This window comes from Balaenoptera physalus, assembly GCF_965194825.1.
Source record: "Balaenoptera physalus genome assembly, chromosome: 4".
In the NCBI taxonomy this organism is placed as follows: Eukaryota; Metazoa; Chordata; class Mammalia; order Artiodactyla; family Balaenopteridae; genus Balaenoptera; species Balaenoptera physalus.
The window spans coordinates 98,585,654-98,604,530 of NC_138891.1; the positions used below are offsets into that span (position 1 = coordinate 98,585,654).

Here is an 18,877-nt window from a genome sequence, read left to right on the forward strand (position 1 = left end):
ATAGTATAAATTAAAAGTGGGAGTGAATATGAAAGAAAAATAAGAATTAGAACTGAAATCAATCCAAGGGTTACACTAAAGATGTTATAATGACCTATATATTTGCTATTGATGGGGCACAAATTGGACTCCAAGTTTCTAGTTGCCAATGTGAAAAAAGGAAACCTTATCACTATTCAGAGTGGCCACTGGCTAAAAACAATAATAGCAACAACAACAAAACAATCAATTCCTCAGGAGAAGAATGATTTTGGGTTCTTAATAATTACAACACAAGTCAAAATGCACAGCAACTTCCTTTGATAACTTAACGGCTTTGAACTAGGCCTAAAAGGTAATTCTGGTTTTTACACAAGAGAAACTACCATGTCATGTTTTAAAGAACATGAAAAGTAGACCATCTCTCTGAACTCCTGTAGCAAATTCCATTTACAGAAACCAAAGCGGATGAGACCCAGTGAACTCATTAGTTGTTGAAACAGTTTCAGGACCAAGGGAGACAGGCACGGTAACTATTTCCGCATTTGCTACAGGGGAGACAAAAACCCACCTACCATGCTACAGGAATAAATAGGTCTTCATGGAGATATTTCATCTTATTTTGTAAATTGTTTTAACTTCATGATTAGGAGTTGGTGGCAAATATTACACAACCTTTTTACATCTTATGTTTCTAATGATGACTATTCCGGAGTGCCACTTTCTATGTTGTACATCTTGCTGCCTTCAGGCCCCAGGGCCAGGGTTTATTTATGTTGGCTATTTTATACTTTCTTCACTCAACCCTCCAGTTTCCCTTACTTTTATGCCAAGGAATGAGCACAGAGTTTTTCCTTTTTATAATTTATATATGCAGAAAATACATCCAAGTCAGGAATGCCCCTTTCATCCACAGGAAGAATCTGGGGCTACCTGACTCATCGACACGACAAGCCCAGAAACAGAAAAAGCAATCTGGCTGAAAGGCAAAAATGAGTGGAAACTTCTAAGCCGGCCTACAGCTAAGGTGCTATGTCATATGAAATTAATTCTCTGAGGTCAACAATTAGAATCGGGTTACAGCCCATACATAATTCTGCCTGCTAACTACGTGATCCAATATTTATTTCATTGAGCGAGATGCCCAGCCATGACTTCCAAGTGTGGGCTTGGGGGCAGAGGGAAGGGAGTAGCCAGCCAGAGAAATAGCCACCCCTTTCTTTTACAAGCAGACACGTATCCCAGGTCCCCAACTGAGACAATTTCCCTCCCATTCTGAGTGAGAGGTCAGATGTGTCATGCTCCCCCCTTTCCAGCAAAATGAGGCATTTGAGATCACGGAGCTCTTTAGCAAAGTGCATAAGATGCCTGAAGAAGCTGAGTCAGCTCTGTCATGAGAACCTGGAGGTGAGATGGTAACAAAACCACCTTTTGTATGGGAAAGAGGAGGAAGCCAGGCAGGAATGGAGGGGCTGGAATGGTGTAGGTATGCGTCTTTGGACTTCTGAAGACCTATATCCCCCCAATAAAGACATTCAGAGTGGCAATAAGAAGGAATGCCACTTGCCATATGGAAATGTTGGATGAATGAGAGTACCATGAACAGGAATCACTAAAATACAGGGAATAAATGAGGACAACAGCCCTCACTTAAATGAGGTGTCAAGCAGTGCCCGAGGGGTTGGTGGGGCTGCCGAACAGCAGACACTGGATCTGTAAGCTGGGACCTCCCACGTGAGACTCACCAGTAATAGAAATAACCGCGTCAGCAGATGCTATCACCCTACGGTGAGTGACTGCTCTGTGCCAGGCACCGCACCAAGAGCTTTATGTCTATGACCTCGCTGAGGAGTGCTGTCCCCTCCCTTCCCACACAGCTCCCAGGTGGTCCTTTGCCATTTGGGGACATTTTTCCCCTTATGGGATGTCCTTGATGTTCAAACAAGCTAATGCCACCTGAATAACAAAGCTGGGTGCTGAGGACTGTGAGGATGGGGAGGCATCTACCCCATGACTGGTTTGCTGCTGGCCCTGAATCACAAGGCTGCTGAGAGGGTCAGGGTCACCAGCTGTGTGACCTGGGGGCCGATGGGAAGGTGTGACCTCCCCAACCTCTTGCTTTCTCCCATCGTCCTTATTTCTGCCCCAAAATCGACACATGGTGAAAGAAAAGAAGGGAAAGACTGATGCCTATAGCTGAAGTGTGCAGTTTAATGGCCAGAAACCAGACTTGTCTCATGTAATCAAATCATCATAGTGTTGGTGACAGAGTAAAGACAGTTGAAAAAACAGTTACTATTCCAACTCCCAATTCTCAAGTTATTGTTGGGGCTGAAATTTCTCTCACCTCAAGAGTTTTTATTCTGGAAAATATCCAAAGCACACGTTTTAGCCATATTCGGGTAACTGAAACATGAAAAAAATAGCGATTTTTTCAGCCATATTAAACTGTAACCAGATGCTCTTAAAAAACTTTTTGCATGTACACAGCATCTTTTATTCTAGAGGAGAGTCATTTTATTTGCCCTGAATTATATCCACCGTAGACTGAAAATACTAACTCTTTAAGAGCCACAGCAACCCACTGATGCATACCATCTCCAGAGAGGAAGCAAAGAGGACCCCATCGGCCTTTCTAATTCTCCCTCTCTACTCACACCACTGGGAATCCAAGTCAGATCAATTTAACAAACATTTACTGAATACTTTCTGCATACCAGGAACAAAGCTGAAGAACGTGGAAAGTTGGCATGAATTTAACCAACTTGCAAAGTGAAAATGACATGTAGGATTCCTGTAAAAAGTATTAGGGCCAGGACCCTACATGAGTAGCTCACCTGACTGTTTGGCTCACCTAAAAGACAGTGCTTCTGGCAACTTTTCTTCTATTAACCAGTAGGCAAAGAGAGAAACAGCTTGGGAATTTGGAGGAAAAGCAGCGTGGAGAAAAGCTATGACAGATTGATCATGAATTCTCAGGTCACCACCCTCAGGAAAACCCCAGAGCATGACCCAGCAGTACCTTGCTTGATCCCCCACTAAGCACTTTGACTCCTTCCATTCTCTACATGAATGCCAGAAAGATCTTTTAAAAATGTAAATAAACTATATAAACTATATAAACTTCCAGGTTAAAACTCTATAGCAGTTTGCTTTTATACTTAGAATTACACCCGTACTCCCTACCACAAACCAAAGGCCCTGCCATGACTGGGCCTCCACTTACCCCTTCAGCCTCCCCTGTTCTCCTCCTTGGCCCACTATACCCCAGCCACACTGACCTCCTGCAGTTCCTAGAATATGCCACCCCGCTTCTTGCCTCAGAGCATTTATGTTTATTGTTCTCATACCTGGACTGCTCCTCCTGGTCTAGCTCCTTCACAATACTCAGGTCCAGCTTAAATGTCACCTCTTCAGAGGTCTCCTCTGACATCCAAAGTGGGCCCTCCCCTCCCTCTCCATTCTCTGCCATGATTTTCTCTTACTTCCTACCATAGCTATATCACAAGTTATAATTAACTGATTTGTTAACTTTTAATTTATTTGATCCCTCCCATAGATTTAAAATTCCAAGATGGCAGGAGCCAACAACATCTGTTTTTTGGTCATATCTTCAGTGTTCACGATAGTCTCTGGACACAGCAGAAAGGCAATAAATAATTGTTGGATGGATGAATAAAGTGAATATAATTGCAAAGAGTAAAAAAAAAAAACAATAGAAGTGGGTCAGCTTTTTATTTTATGTTTTTGCTACCATAAATACTATTATACTACTGTAAATCTTGGATTTCTCTTTGAGGTTTTTCATGTATTCATTTTAACCAGGACCACCCTGACTGAACTTAAGAGGCTAAAAGAATGGAGACCTAACTTATGGCTACAATTAGAAAGTTTCAAAATGATTGCTTTATAACACCAGGTTTGGCATATAATACATTTTAAATAAGGGAGGATTAGCCCTTTCTCATTTAAAGATATTTGTGGTTGAAAGCAGAGCTGCTATTATGTATGCAGCACAGTGTTTCTTAAGAAAAATTACAAAAGAACCTTAAAGTCAAGCACCAGAACACTAAGAATGGAGATTAAACGATGTATTCCTGGAAAGCTATTGTGAAGCTGGTCCGAGTGGAACATCCTTGTGACCCTGCCATTTGGCTCTGGCTTAGGATGCCGAACAATGGAGTTGCATGGAAACTCAGAAGTACCCTGGGTACCAGGCCTTCCTCCCCAACCCTGCCCAGTGGCTAAAAATTAAGATCTGGAGTCTTCAGACTGTGTTCTGTCTGGTTCTTTGGCCCGTAAGAACCATGACTGGTCTGGCCACACCAGAAAGGGAGGCCTAGAGCCATCTTCCTGCCTAGGGATGCTCTCTGGAGGGCCCGGAGTGGGCCCTGGCTACTGGTTTACTGGATGCAGAGCAGCCTTTCTCTGATCACCTCCTGACTTGCTCAGCCCTTAGGATCAATCTTTCTCCTTGGTTTCCTCAGTGTATTTAATTTTTCTGCTAGGACTACAGCTGCTCAGCACCTAGTTTATTTGGATGGGGTTCAGCTTCCTTGTATAATTCTTGTCTTTCCATGTCTCCTGCTCCACATTCCCTAACTGCTGCTTGGGTTCTGGCCCCAACTCAGGCAGCTCACTTGGAATCACGCTGTAGCCCCCTACCCAGATTCTCCCTGCAGGGTTGAAATACCCCCTTGCATTTGTAAGGTTGTAATGTATGCTGCTGGTCCCCATGCTGGGGCAGACTCACCCATTCCTCATCCCCACCCCACAGAGGTCCTAGCATCCTTCATCAGTAAAGTGCATAGAGGTGACACTAGTAGCCCCCTCAGGTCACAGGGATAGCCTTGCTTAAACCCAGGGATGACTTTGGGGAATCTGGGATATAGTGGCTTCCTTAAGGCTTTATGTCAAGTAGAGGGCACCTGGTGGTGTGAAATTTAAACCTGAGTTACACAATTTTCATGAATAAAACATGAGGCTAAAGTTAGATGAGCACTGAGTTTCTTTTCAGGAGAAACATACCAGAGTCCCACAAAGAGGTCTTCTGGTTCCAAATCCTGAAGGTTTCCCACTATACCTCCCTGACTATAATTTTTCTGCTAAAATGCCTCTGGTGGCTCCCCACTGTCTATGGAATACAGTTATAACATCTGGCATCAAAGCATCAAGGCTCTTAACATTTTTGGACCCAAATAAAAATTCCACTTTACCTAAGACAAAGCTGGACACCATACCCCTGTCCTTCGGGCATGGGAGCAGCTTGCCACTGCTGAGCCCATCATGTGCTCTCATGCCAGCGTGCCTGTGCTCACATGGTGCCCTCTGATGAGAATGCCCTCCTTCTTACCCTTCCCCTGGCAGAAAACTACTCCTCCTCCCCCAAGGCATCCAGTTCAACTATTTCCACGCCCACCTCCACCCCATGCAACCTCTCTGCCCTGCAGTTCACTTAGACTCAGACAGCACTATGTTTAGCCCTATGTTATAATGCACAGAGCATTACAATTAGAATTTTGATGTGTGCCTCTCCTACTAGATTCTGAGTTTTGCATGGTACGTTGTGGGCACTCAGTAAATATCTGTTGAAGTGAACTGAAAATTGTGTGCTTATACTTGTATACCTGTCCTTTAGGCTATTAAAGACAAAAGTTACTAAGGCAAGATTTGAGCTGAAAAATTAAACAAGCTTTCTGCTGATATAACATGTCTTTATAAGATGTGTCATTAGAAAGGAAAACAAGATTAGAATGAAACATTTTAAAGAGATGAAGGGCTGATAGGGGAGAAATACTTCTAACTCATGTATTTTCCTGTTCACAAAGGAACTTTCTAGCCAAGAAGAAAACATTGGTCCAATTTGAGATGCTGGAATTATTCCTTCTCTCCTTTTTTCTCTAGTTTTGGGAGAACTAGTACCCATTTGGAAAAGTAATGGAGATGGGAAAGTGAAGAGAGCTATGCAGTGATATATACCAACACGGCTACAGAGTGATGATACAGCTATGCCAAGAGAAAAGCATTACATAATGACATCAAAACAGGAGACTTGAGGAATGTCTTAGAGCTAAAACAGCTGTCACCTGGTATTTTGGCATTCTTGAAGTATATGAAGAAATAGCGCCTGGAAACCGAAAAGTACAAATTATTTCTAACAACAAGATTCCGAAGTCAAAAATATGTTTTCCTCATCTTTTTAAAAAAGTTAACCTGGCGACTTCCCTGGTGGTCCAGTGGTAAAGAATCTGCCTTCCAATGCAGGGGACATGGGTTCGATTCCTGCTCAGGGAATTAAGATCCCACATGCCACAGGGCAGCTAAGCCTGCGTGCCACAACTACTGAGCTTGCGTGCCTCAACCAGAGCCTGTGTGTCGCAAACTACAGAGCCCACGCACGCCACAACTACAGAGCCCATGTGCCCTAGAGCCTGTGCGCCACAACTAGAGAAGAGAAAACCCGTATGCCACAACTAGAGAGAAGGTTGCGTGCTGCAACAAAGAGCACGTGCACCACAACGAAAGATCCCGCATGCCTCAAAGAAGATCCCGCATGCTGCAACTGAGACCCGATGCAGCCAAAAATAAATAAATAAAATCTTAAAAAATAAATAAATAAAAAGTCAACCTGTTAGCATCATTTTCACTTTAGAAAAATGTGAAACCCTAAAATATGTATAATTCCAAAACATTGCCTACAGGTGGGTTTCAAAAGAAGAGAGAGTCACCCCTCATTATACCAGGTTTTCCTAAACAGACCTGTTTTACTGGGAGATACTTTTCTATTTTGTGGCTTAACCAGACCTCTTTTAAAAAAAATTTTTTTATTGGAGTATAGTGATTTACAGTGTTGTGTTAGTTTCAGGTGTACAGCAAAGTGAATCAGTTATACATATTATCCAGACCTCTTATTTTTATATATAAGTCACTAATCCCACCCTTAGGGAAGATGAAGGAGAGGATAATATGTGAAATTTAAATCTGTCAATTTTGCTGCTGGTAAATGTCTGTTAGGAAAAATTTTAAAAGCCTGGAATTTAAAAGTGACTGATAGGTTGAATATGTGTGCTTTCTTCTTTCTTGACCTTCCGGCTCACTGAGATGCTGTTTTAAAGTTGCTTTACTCTAGGGTTGCTTCTTTCCTTTGTCCACTTGGTCAAAGTGGTTGGTGACACTTCCTCCATACAATACATATTTATTGTGCTCTGACTGTGCGCTTGGGGCTGGGGCTACAGTGTTGGAAGGTGCACTCTGCTCTAGGAACTCCCAGTCTCCGGGGGGAGAGACAAGTATGTTGGCAGTTGCAATTAAAGTGGGATTGAGGGTAAGGTGCAGGTAGGCTCTGGGTGCCTTGGGAATACCAAGGAGGAACATAATCCACGTGGGGTGGGGAGAGGACAGTGGGAAGGATGGGTCTGGAATCTGAGTCAGGAAAAAGTGAGGCATGCTCAGGAACACTGTGTGTGATATCCTGTGATCCAGCTCTGCTACTGAGACCCCTGTATTTCTTTTCACAATTCACAGAAATAAACAAACAAAAAACGACAGTTTTAAATGAGTTTCAACCTCACTATATTTTTAAGAACTGATACTGATATATCTCTCAAAACCTTGCAGACATCTGCAATGATAACTATCAGTAAGAGCTGAGCAAAAAGGCTTAGAGTTAGGTTTACCTGGATCATTTTCAAGTCATCAATTGACAGACTCACAGAATATTAGTGCTTAAATAGAACCAAGATATCTTTCAGTGCAAAACCTTCACAGAGGAGGAAATTGAAGCTCAGGGTCAGTGAAAAAATAACCACTAGAAGATTAGGAATATTTTTTCCCTATTTTCCTTCTTTACTTGGTTGCTTGGTCACCTGTAAGTAGGTGGAAAATGACCCTTTAGAGAATCTGTTCTGCTTATGTACACGTACTCACAATTCCATCAGCTGTCTGTTCTACTACAGAACTACGATTCAGCCCAGCTTTCCTCTCTTTCCTCCCCTGCAGATATCCATTTGCAGTAGACCCTGTGACAGGAAGGCTATAGGAAGGGGAGAGAATGCTTGTCCTTGGGGCTCAGTTTTTGAGATTTAATTGACAGACTAATATTAATCCCATGGATCCAAAGAAAGTTTAATCATGATGAAATTTATGATAATTATATTTTAGGATATACACAAGCAGAGACAGTTACGTTAGTTCTGGAAAAGAGGTCCAGTGGATACCGTGCAAATGGAAAATTAAGAATTATTAAAACAACAAATGGTTATTATCTCATACAGTTGCTTATATTTCAAAAGTCTATATTATTAGTATAATTTTAAGCGAAAAGCTGTTCTTTAACCCATTCAAAGCTGACTGAACAAAAAGTGAGAAGTCTGATTTAGGCCCATTGTGGTATGTCAGAATCTCTTCAATATGCCATGTGAAAAGGGGAAGTTTGATAAGGAATTTACTTCTCTGTATTCATAAATACAATACTATAGCAATGCTGTCTAACAGAGATATAATACAAGGCACCTATGTAATGTTAAATTTTCTAGTAGTCTCATTAAAAAGTAAAAATAAATGGTAAAAATAATTTTTAAAAATTGTGGTAAAATATAAATAACATAAAACTTATCATCTTAGCCATTTTTGAGTGTATAATTCAGTAGAATTAAGTAAATACACTCACACTGTTGTGCAACCATCATCACTATCCATCTCCAGAATTTTCGTATCACCCCAAACATAAATTCTATACCCATGAAACAATAACTTCCTATTCTCCCTCCCCCCAGCCCTTGGTAACCTTATTCTACTTTCTGTCTCTATGAATCTCACTATTCTAGGTACCTTATACAAGTGGAATCAGACATTATTTATTCTTTTGTGACTGGCTTATTTCACTTAGCATTTGTCTTCAAGGTTCATCCACATTGCAGCATATATCAGATTTCCATTCCTTTTTAAAGGTTGAATAATATTCCATTGTAGGTATATACTACATTTTGCTTATCTACTCATCTGTTGTTGGACATTTGAGTTGTTTCCACCTTCTGGCTACTGTGAAGGTAAAAATAATTTTAATGTATTTTATTTAACTCAATATATCCAAAGTATTAATATTTCAATATGTAGTTAATATAAAAATAATTAATGAGATACCTTATTTTTGTTGTAAGTCCCTGAAATTCAATGTTTATTTCATAATTATAGCACATCTCAACTTGGATTAGCCAAATTTCTTGTACTAACTAGCCACATTTAGCTAGCAGTTAATATAGGAGGGTTTGCAGTCAAGATTCGGTAAATCATGACTCCTCCTGGAATATATCATAGTGGATAATTCTACTTTATTGGTTCTCATACAGCCCAAGTGTTTAGAACTGGGGCTCTGGAGTCAGACCAATCTAAATTCAAATTTCAGATCTCTCACTAATTAGCTCAATGATGTTAGAAAGGTTGCCTAGTATTTCCAGATGTCAGTTCCTTTATCTGTAAGGTGGAGAAAAAATACAATTTCTCCCATAGGGTTGTTGTGTGAATTAACATTAGTAACATGGGGCTTCCCTGGTGGTCCAGTGGTTTCGAATCCACCTTTCAATACAGGGGACGCGGGTTCGATCCCTGGTCAGGGACCTAAGATCCCACATGTGGCGGGGCAACTAAGCCCGTGAGCCATAACTACTGAGCCCGCATGCTCTGGAGCCCGCTTGCCACAACTAGAGAAGCCCACGTGCCTGCAACTAGAGAAGCCCGCACGCTGCAACAAAGAACAACCCAGGTGCCACAACGAAGACCAAGCACAGCCAAAAAAAAAGTAACACAAAGTGCTTAACATAGTGCTGCCACAAAGTGTTACTAACAAGTAGTAAGTTTAATAAAAATAATCCACTAGATAATATATTCACAAAGGCAAGTACCATGTCTGTCTTTTAATGTGCCTGACACATAGTGGGCACTCAGTTAACTAAGTGAATAAATATATGAACTCTTCCTTCAGTCGTTATAAACTTTAACTGGTTTCCATGACATCTTTGCAGAAGTAGCATAATGATTTGCCATGAAGATACAGATGGCCTGAGGTACAGAAAGAGTATGAGATTCTTATCTTCTTCTTTTTACCTTCCTTTGCATTAAAAAAACATTATTTCTTTTCCCTCTCCTTGAGGGAGTAGGGCTGATGAGGCTTAAAAGACTGTAAAGGTGGTGGAAGCAGCCGGCAAGGTGGGAAGACTGGTTACACACAGAGGCAATGAGCAAACTAGTAAATATCTTGAGGATAACAGAAACCAAGTTATCCTCACTGTTGGGGGAGGGAGTTACAAACATGGAAAGGGTAAAAGCTAGAATGCTCCATGGTGTTAGATCAGAACTGGAGCTATCAATTTGATCTCTCTGGTATTTGATAGAGATAGAGCAACAGATATGGCTGTGAGTGTGTGTCTATTTCCTAGCTCTTTTGGTGAGAGGGCCTAGAGGCAATGAATACACCCTTGTCCAGTGAGCACACCCAATGCCCAGATCTTGATTTCCATATACTATTTTCCACCATGGACCCAGGTCTCCTTGAAGATGTGGATAATTCCAGGGCTGGGTACAGAAAGTACAAGATGTACATGGAACATTTTCTTGTGCCAGAAAGTAAGAAAGTACTCAGAAAATGATGAGGACTTGTCAAAAGGACACAAGAGTCAGCTGGAGGAACTTCCACTTGACAAATCTGGGATCATTTGGGCATCAAAATAAATAATGATATTAACAGAGTATAAGCCTCTGAATAAAATACGAATCCATAACTGCATACTGATATAAATAAATACAAAAATAAATAGGGGAGAAGGGAAAGCTCTGCCCTACAGTAGAAAGTTTACTTAGGAACAATATATTTACATAGTCTCAAATTATCTTCCCAGAAAAATATTTATTAATTGCAAAGGGAAAAACTATAACTTTACAGTGGAAAAATCTGGCATATACCACCTTAACAAAGTGGGGCTGGTATGGACCAACTCCCTTTATGTGTCTCCTCATATGATTAACTAAGAATAATACAACATTGCTTCTGTGATATTCCTGCCAAAAAATGCACAAACTCAGTCTCATAATAAGGAAATACCACACCAACCTAAGGTGAGGAACATTTTACAAAATGTACCCTTCAAAAATGTCAAGTCACAAAAGACAAGGAAAGACTGAAGAACTGTTCGAGACTGAAGGAGAGCCATGACAACTAAATGCTCTACGTATAATCCTGGACCAGAAGAAAAAACAAATTTTCCCCCGACAAATGATATTATTGAGACATTTGGTGAAAAGTTGAATGGGAACTATGGATTAGAAAGTAATACTGTGTCAATATTAATTTGCTGAATTTGATAGTAATACTACAGTTATGCAGAAAAGTGTACTTGCTTTTAGGATAACAACACTGAAGCATATAAGTCGATTCAGAAAAATATATACACACACGCATATAAACAAAAGGCGGTGGCTGGGAAGAGGGAGGCTGGAGGAAAAAAGGTGGAGGGGAAAGGAAGGAGGGAGGGAGAAAGCAAATGTGGTAAAATGCTAAAAATTGGAGAACCTGGGTGAAGAGTATAAAGGAGTTCTTTATTATTCATGTATATTTTCTGTAAGTTTGAAATTATTTAATGATAATAGCTAAAAATAAAGAGCACAGGTTTCGGTGTGACTCAGATCCAAGTTTGAATTCCAAGTCTGATATTCATCATCCATGAGACTCTAGGGAAGTTATTTAATTATTCTGAGCTTTGGTTTTCTTATTTGATCACCAATACAGGACTAACTTAAAGGGATGCTGTGAGGATTAAATAAAATAATGCACAGATTGAGCACCTGGCTGGTGATGCGTTTGCCTGGTAGAGGACCTGATACCTAACTGGTGAGGCAGTACATAACTTGCTGAAGAAATGAACACGCTTCTTCCTCCTGCCCCTCCCCCTCCCCCTCCAATCAGAATAACTGATACCACTTAGAGAAAATTAGATTCTTCAAATTTTAGTAAACAATGAGATTTTTCTTAACACCTGAATAATATAAAACAAAAATGTTCAATAATCATAATAAATACCATCATACATTTGAATGTTGCTCTGAAGTTTCCTCAGCACTTTGCACTCATGTCTCATGTGACACTGAATGGAACAGGCAGGCATTCAAGTTAAAGTTCAACACAGCGTTAATAATAGCGAATTTCTGCAGTGCCTTGGGTTATGACTGTCAAAGAAGAGGGCATGCCCTTGTTACCTAAATCTTGAAGGAGGCCTGCATCAGTTCTTGGTTGCAGGGTACAAAATGAGGTGCAGTTTAATGTCCACCTGGGCATCTGTTCTTAAGATGCTGGCACTGCTGTCTGTTTGTGGTTCACCGTGTATCTGGGGCAGTGACAAGGCAGAGAAGGAGACCCAGGTTGTGCCTGGGAGGTTTCTTCTCTCAGCCAAGATGTGCACATGAATTTGAAATTATCCAAGAGGGTGGTTTCAGAGTTGCCTGCCAAAGAGTGCTGTCTCCTAATCTGGAGAGCAGCTGCTGGGCACAGGCATGCAAACATACACACAAACACATACACACAGACACACTCATGGAGCCTATACCTGCCTCTACTTGTCTGCTCTGGGCAGATGGCTTCTGGCTTTTGGGTCGCCTCATCCTGCAGCTCAGTACGGTTAGACCCTTTCTTCCGTGGAGACTGGCAAGCTGTGGGGTGAGGGATTCTGCAAGGTCGCCTGTCTTCAGAGTATGAAGGACACTGCCCGGAGAGGGAGGAGGGTTATATTTAGTGTTTGGGCCCAGTCAGTGTTGGGATCCCCACTGCCTCTCCTCTGCGGAACTGTCAGTGGCCCCTGGTAGCAAGTTCCCCGTGGCTTTGAAGCCCGCAAAACAAAAACTGAGAGAGTGTCCAAAAAAAAAAAGAAGAAAACGCTGTTGGTCCCTGGATGCCACTATTGGATTTTGGTGGGGATGAGAAGAGAGGACCACTGGGCGTGATCAAGCAAAGGCACCTGCACGGTAAGGTAAGTGTCCCCATTGCTACTGAGAAGAGGCTTTGGGGATGTTTCTGTGTTATCCAACATCCAGGAACTGCCAACACTGCTCTCCAGAAGCAGGAGCTTCTGGGCATTATGCAAAGGAATAGAGTAAATCTCAGGTGTGATTAAGGGCTTATGAAGGATGATGACTTTTAGACTAATATGAGTAACAGCTGCTTGCAAAATAGAGGAACTATTCTGACAGTAGGTATGTTTTGATAAACTGGTAGGTATGAAAGAAGACCAAAATAAAATCTTAAATTGTTATCCTCTTTAGAGTAAGACAACTGGTCAAAAATTTTAAAAAAATGGTTTGGGCAAATGACTTTTCTTGTTAATAGCTTGATTTTGTAAACTGATGTAAATGATTAATACATAATTTCAAAATCATCAAAAATGTGATAACAATGGAGAAGTATACTGGATAGGCTAGACGGGAGAGGAGGAATTCTCTTTTCATGGAAAGACAGAAGAAACCAGCATCTTAAAATGGCAACTAGAAGTATTCTTTTTTCTTTACTTTTGTTCATATTTCTTTGATGCTAAGATTTGATGAATGAGGGCCAGAAAACAGAAGCACATTTTTGAGGTAGGGTTTTGGAAGGTCTTGGAAGACACCTATAACCCCAAAGAACATGACTGGATATCTGTGGCACAACAAATCTCAGTGTCAATGGGAAATAATGCCAGATTGCTGCCAAATGTGATACCAGAGAAAGTTCTGCTCGCTGTACTTGCTCAGTGGGAGTATTAGTCAATGTTTAGGGTGAATGCATAGTTTTGAATACAGATCCCCATTCAAGAGAGATACGTGTTCAGCTAAATTTCTTGTGACATATTCAATCACATATCAACTGATGATCACATATCTTCAATATCTATGCAAGTCTCAGGAAGAACTGCAAGAAAAGCAATACAAATACTGCTTAGTTACATTCACCATGTTTCATGTGTGTATTAGGTTTGTAATAAGGGAGAGCAGGGGGTAGCGTACTACTGGAGAGAACTCTTCCAAACTATGGCAATGTTCCTCTAGACACAGCTAAAAATGCTTTTCCTATGATGACATGTTCCAATATATCAATCTTCTATCCCTCAAAACCAAATATTCCGGGTAAATATATCTCTACAGTTATCAGTTGATGCTATTATGAAACTCACATTTTACTTAATTAAAAATCAGCATAGGGCTTCCATGGTGGTGCAGTGGTTGAGAATCTGCCTGCCAATGCAGGGGACAGGGGTTCAAGCCCTGGTCTGGGAAGATCCCACATGCCGCGGAGCAACTACGCCCGTGAGCCACAACTACTGAGCCTGCGTGTCTGGAGCCTCTGCTCCGCAACAAGAGAGGCCATGATAGTGAGAGGCCCGCACACCGCGATGAAGAGTGGCCCCTGCTTGCCGCAACTAGAGAAAGCCCTCCCACAGAAACGAAGACCCAGCACAGCCAAAAATAAAAATAAATTAATTAATTAATTAAAAAAAATCAGCATAAACACTTCAAGAACTCTTTGCTATTGAAAAATAGCAGCAATAATATTCATGGGCTATTTCTACTTCTTTAAGACAAATATGTAGGGCAATTAAGACAGGTCTACTCTTGGAAGAGTTTTTCAGGTAATTTCCCAAAGCAATGTAGAGTTTGGGTTCTTATGATAACCAATGCAAAAATACTCTGTAAAAATTCTGCGATGAAGGAAAGTATTGATTATAAGCAAAGAAGTGCAAAAAATTTTTTAAAAAAGAGTTTAGCTTCTGTTAAAGTTCATATGTAGTTGTCTTTTTTGCTTAAACTTTTTTGTTATTGAAGTAAAAAATTTGTTAGCCAAGAATTGGTCTCAGGTAGTGGCATTGTCATTGGAGATGGAGATACTTTATTGTGGCTTCAAAATGATGATCCATTTGCCTATTGTATGAGACAGACGTTGTAATGTGCCAAGAGTTTGGCAGGTCCAGGAATAGGGAAAAACAAAAGTAAAGGGCCCTGTATTCTTCAGAATAGAGTCCATGTTATTCCTTGTCTTAACGTAAAGGAAAATTTTCATTACTACTGAAATACATGCCTCGCCTCTTCAGTATGTTACATTAAAAAATATTTAAAGAAAAAAAAGTTAGTTGCTTTTATTTGTCTTAGGACAGAACTAGTGGCCACCAGCATTTAATAGCCATTCATACTGAGCACAGAATAACTTTTTTTTGTTTCATTATAATTAGGTAGAACACTTCTATAGTAAAAGGGCTTAATTAGTTTGCTCATTTATTCATTCATTCAACAAATGCTTAGAGTGCCTACTACGTGCTGGGTTACCGGGCATACAGCAGTGAGTGGGGCAAACGTGGTTTCTACATGCTCTGAGTGTAGAAATCTTCACGGAGGGGCTGATTATTAGTGATTTGAACCTTTATATTGTTCATGTTGTTTACCATGGTATTTTCAACTTTATTTCTAATTAAAAGACCAGAAACATTTTTTTCCTACTTAAAAAAGTTTATTTAGTGTCTGCAAGATAGGGGGACAATTCCAGGGACCAAATAATCAAATAATTGGATTGGAATATACATTTTAGTGCAAATACTTGAGTCTTCTTTGAGGGACGTTGACATTTCTGTTCTAAATACAGATGTCAGACAATAGGCTCACATACTGATAGTTTGCTCCTTCAGAATTGGGTCGGACAAGAAGTCCCTAAGGAGGACATTAGAGCAAAATTTGTATTATAGCCTCATAGCTATCTGGGGCTCAAATCTGACGAAAGTTCAAGATGTTTCTGTCTAATCTGTCTGACCGGAGGCTACAACTAAAAGAGCGGAACACTGTGTTTCTCATCTTGGTTGAGGAAACTTTGTATAATGGCATCAATCTTAACAACAGTGTCATTTTACACCTAGGAGGTGTCCTACATTGTTTACAGAATTTGAATATCCGTCACTCACTTGATCCTAAGGTGACCCGGCGTGATAGGAAAGGCAGGTATTATTCCCTATTTAGCAGATGGAAAAACTAAGTTTTAGACCTTTATGGGACCAGCCCAGCTAATGTTCTAATGCACAGTCTCATTAAGTAATTTCTCAAATGAAGGACTAGAAAAATTCTGAGTTTTCAACATAAGCACTCACAGTTCGGACTACTGTTTGAAGGTGGGGGCAGCCAACTGGAAACTGATGATAGGAGAGTTTCAGGCCTCCCCAAACCCTATCCTCTTTCTGCCTCCGTTCCCTTCTACATACTCACCCTACAGTTCTTTCCTGTGGCCCTCAAAAATATCAGTTTAGTTTCTAAAAGAGATATAAGCTACTGCTTTTTTCTTCTTTTTAGGAAGGGAATGGGATAGTGTAATAGTATACTCACCTACATGTGAATGCCAATGGAATTTTAAACTGCTGGTTAGTACCAAAAGCCTGGCAACATAAAAAGCTGTCAAATCAGATTAGACCAATTGTCCACCCAGCCCAGATACTGCTGGGCTGGAAGCATAAGTGGGCCCTTGAGAGAAGCAGTTTGTCATGGGTAAGAGAAAATATCACAGGAAGAAAATTTATATGGGGGAAAATGGTAACCCGAGAGCTCTATCAACTGAGATATATCAGTTAACTGAGAACTATGTCAAGATAGGCAGAGCTGAACAGACCAGTCTTGAGTGAGTGAAGAAGGTCTTCCCGGTGGATTTTAAGAGAGTAAACTGATCTGCTGGCAACTGAGATGCTGAAGGTAACAGTGTGTAGGGCACCACTCATAGCTAGTACTGTCTGTTACTTCTAGCTATGATCAATCGAATGCACTCTATTTCTTCCTTACATTTTTTCCTGGAATTTGTTTTGTGCCTATTTAAGGTTTATGGTAATTGTTTGGAGGCTTTTAGCTACTTTTCTCTCAGGGCTTGGAAAGAATGTCTTAGATCTCCCTGACAGATCTAGGGACGATCCTTTGACTAGGAAAAGTAGAATTCAGGGGAGGATAGGAGTGTGGATAAAGCAGAGGCTGCTTCTGCGCTTCTTCTAGGAGCTGCTGCTCCAGGCCCTGAAACAGAAAGAGACAGAGGCAGCTGCCTCTGAGCCATGGTATTAAACTGCCAGGTTGGGCCTAGGGACACCAGCTCCTTAGTTTTCAGCTGCTCCAAACATCTTCACACGTAGCTATTTTAAGAACCTTTGCATTTGATCAGGGAGCATGTGGGGTTAAGCCTTGTGTTTTCCATTTCAGTTTTAGATCCTAAGCAGATGCAGTTAGTAGTTCAGAATTTAAAAACTGATTAGTGTATTTCCCCCCAACCAGTGCAAAAATAACTTCATATTGGGGAGAAAAATCATGGAATTGAGATGGAGACTTGTTTCTTAAATAAAATTAAAAGAATTTAGAACTTGGATTTTTAAAAAAATCACTAATATTTCCCATCATAATTCTTATTTGGCAAATTTCAGCTAAAAGTATGAAAGAATAAATAAAATCATTTGGCTAGAGTCAGGATAATACATAACTATTTGTGCTAGTGCCCATTAATCTAACCCTATATTCTACTTATTATGCTTGGAATATTGCTGACAAGGACACCTTTGTATATTAGGGACATTTAGGATTGTCTGATGATAGCAAATGGTGATTTACCACTTGAACTTTGACAATCAGAGAAAGGTATCCTCTAAGATACCTCACCACCCTCCCTGAAGAGACAGAGTTGAAACAAGAATGAAGGCAACATAAAACAAAAAATTCTTTCTTTTAAAAGTCTTTTAAGCTAAGTATCTGTAAATTCCTCTAAAATTTATACAGGTCTTCCTTGGTCTGTTGAAATTCTGTATCTCTAATGGTCCACCACACATCTATGAATCTGAACCAGAGCTGCCCAATCTCTTAGTTTAAAAGATACATTTGTACTCTTCAGGAGATTCAACAAAGCAGAAGTGCTGGAATCTGCTGCTTGGATCCAGTTCTGGAAAAATAAAGGAGGTATGGTAACCAATTGTCCAGGTGCACCTGGGACTGAGGGATTTCCCAGGCTTCAGGACTTTCAGTGCTAAAATCAGGACTGTCCTGGGAAAACCAGGGTAGTGGGTCACCCTAAATGGAGAACACATGCCTGAAATGATCAAATTATAGAGGCTTATTGCTGTAGAGGACTGGGGTATAGAAACCAACTGCCCCAATTCTCAGTCTGGCACGCTGTATACATGGCAGACTCCTTGTTTAGGGAGATGGGGGGAGAAGTTTGGTCACAAGATTCATCTGCTTATGGAGTTTCACCCTTCCTAACACAAGAGGAGACCTGAAGGCACAATAACAAAGTGTCATCTGGAAGCTTGGGAAGTTCAAGTTTCCCAATGAATTGGCCCAGTTTCCCAGGAAAACAACGAAAACGAAGACTCCAAGATTATTCAGGTATTCCATAGTTATATCTTTTGTTTAAGATTTTACAAGGGCAACATATATGTGCTCACACAAATTCAAAGGGAAATAGTGCACAAAGCATACAAGTCCGCTGAACCACTAGAACAGAGTAAGAACAGAATAAGGGCTGTCTGAACTGAATATACCAATATCAAACAAAATCCCAGTTAGAACTAAACCACTAAATGGGTGTATTCATTATCATAGATTTTCAGTGAAAAAAAATAAAGAAATTTTAGGGTACTAAAATAAACAAAGGAAAAAGAATCCTTAGAAAATAACTGATATGGTCTGCTCCTCTCATTTCACAGATGAAGAATTGAAGCCTGAGGAAGTTTTCCCAAGGTCTTAGAACTAGTTAGTGGCAGAGAAATATGCCTGTTTTTCTGAGATAGTTAAAAATGATCAACCTACAGAAATTCAACTCTCTACTCTTGTGTAACAATGCCTATCAAAATTGCACTGTCTAATGTAAAAAGCCACCAGG

At 40.5% G+C, this 18,877-nt stretch overlaps 2 protein-coding genes across 13 annotated transcripts in view; one reads left to right on the forward strand and one right to left on the reverse strand.

Annotated features, from left to right (window-relative positions):
• The window catches only part of CMSS1 (cms1 ribosomal small subunit homolog), a 392,074-nt gene that overhangs the window by 67,633 nt on the left and 305,564 nt on the right, over positions 1–18,877 (reverse strand). For 2 of the 10 annotated variants that reach the window (XM_082460553.1, XM_082460552.1), the window contains exon 1: positions 12,573–12,727. The exons of 7 other annotated variants lie outside the window; for them this stretch is intronic. In XM_082460553.1, coding sequence (XP_082316679.1) covers positions 12,573–12,627 — 55 coding nt within the window. In that variant the 5' untranslated portion in view covers positions 12,628–12,727. Of the gene's footprint in view, positions 1–12,572; positions 12,728–18,877 lie in introns of those variants that run through there. One more of the 10 variants, XM_082460547.1, reaches the window with a different exon arrangement.
• Positions 12,734–18,877, forward strand: part of FILIP1L (filamin A interacting protein 1 like) — a 304,455-nt gene continuing 298,311 nt past the window's right edge. For all 3 annotated transcript variants that reach the window (XM_082460321.1, XM_082460323.1, XM_082460322.1), the window contains exon 1: positions 12,734–12,992. The gene's annotated coding sequence lies outside the window, so the exon portion shown is untranslated. The remainder of the gene's footprint in view (positions 12,993–18,877) is intronic.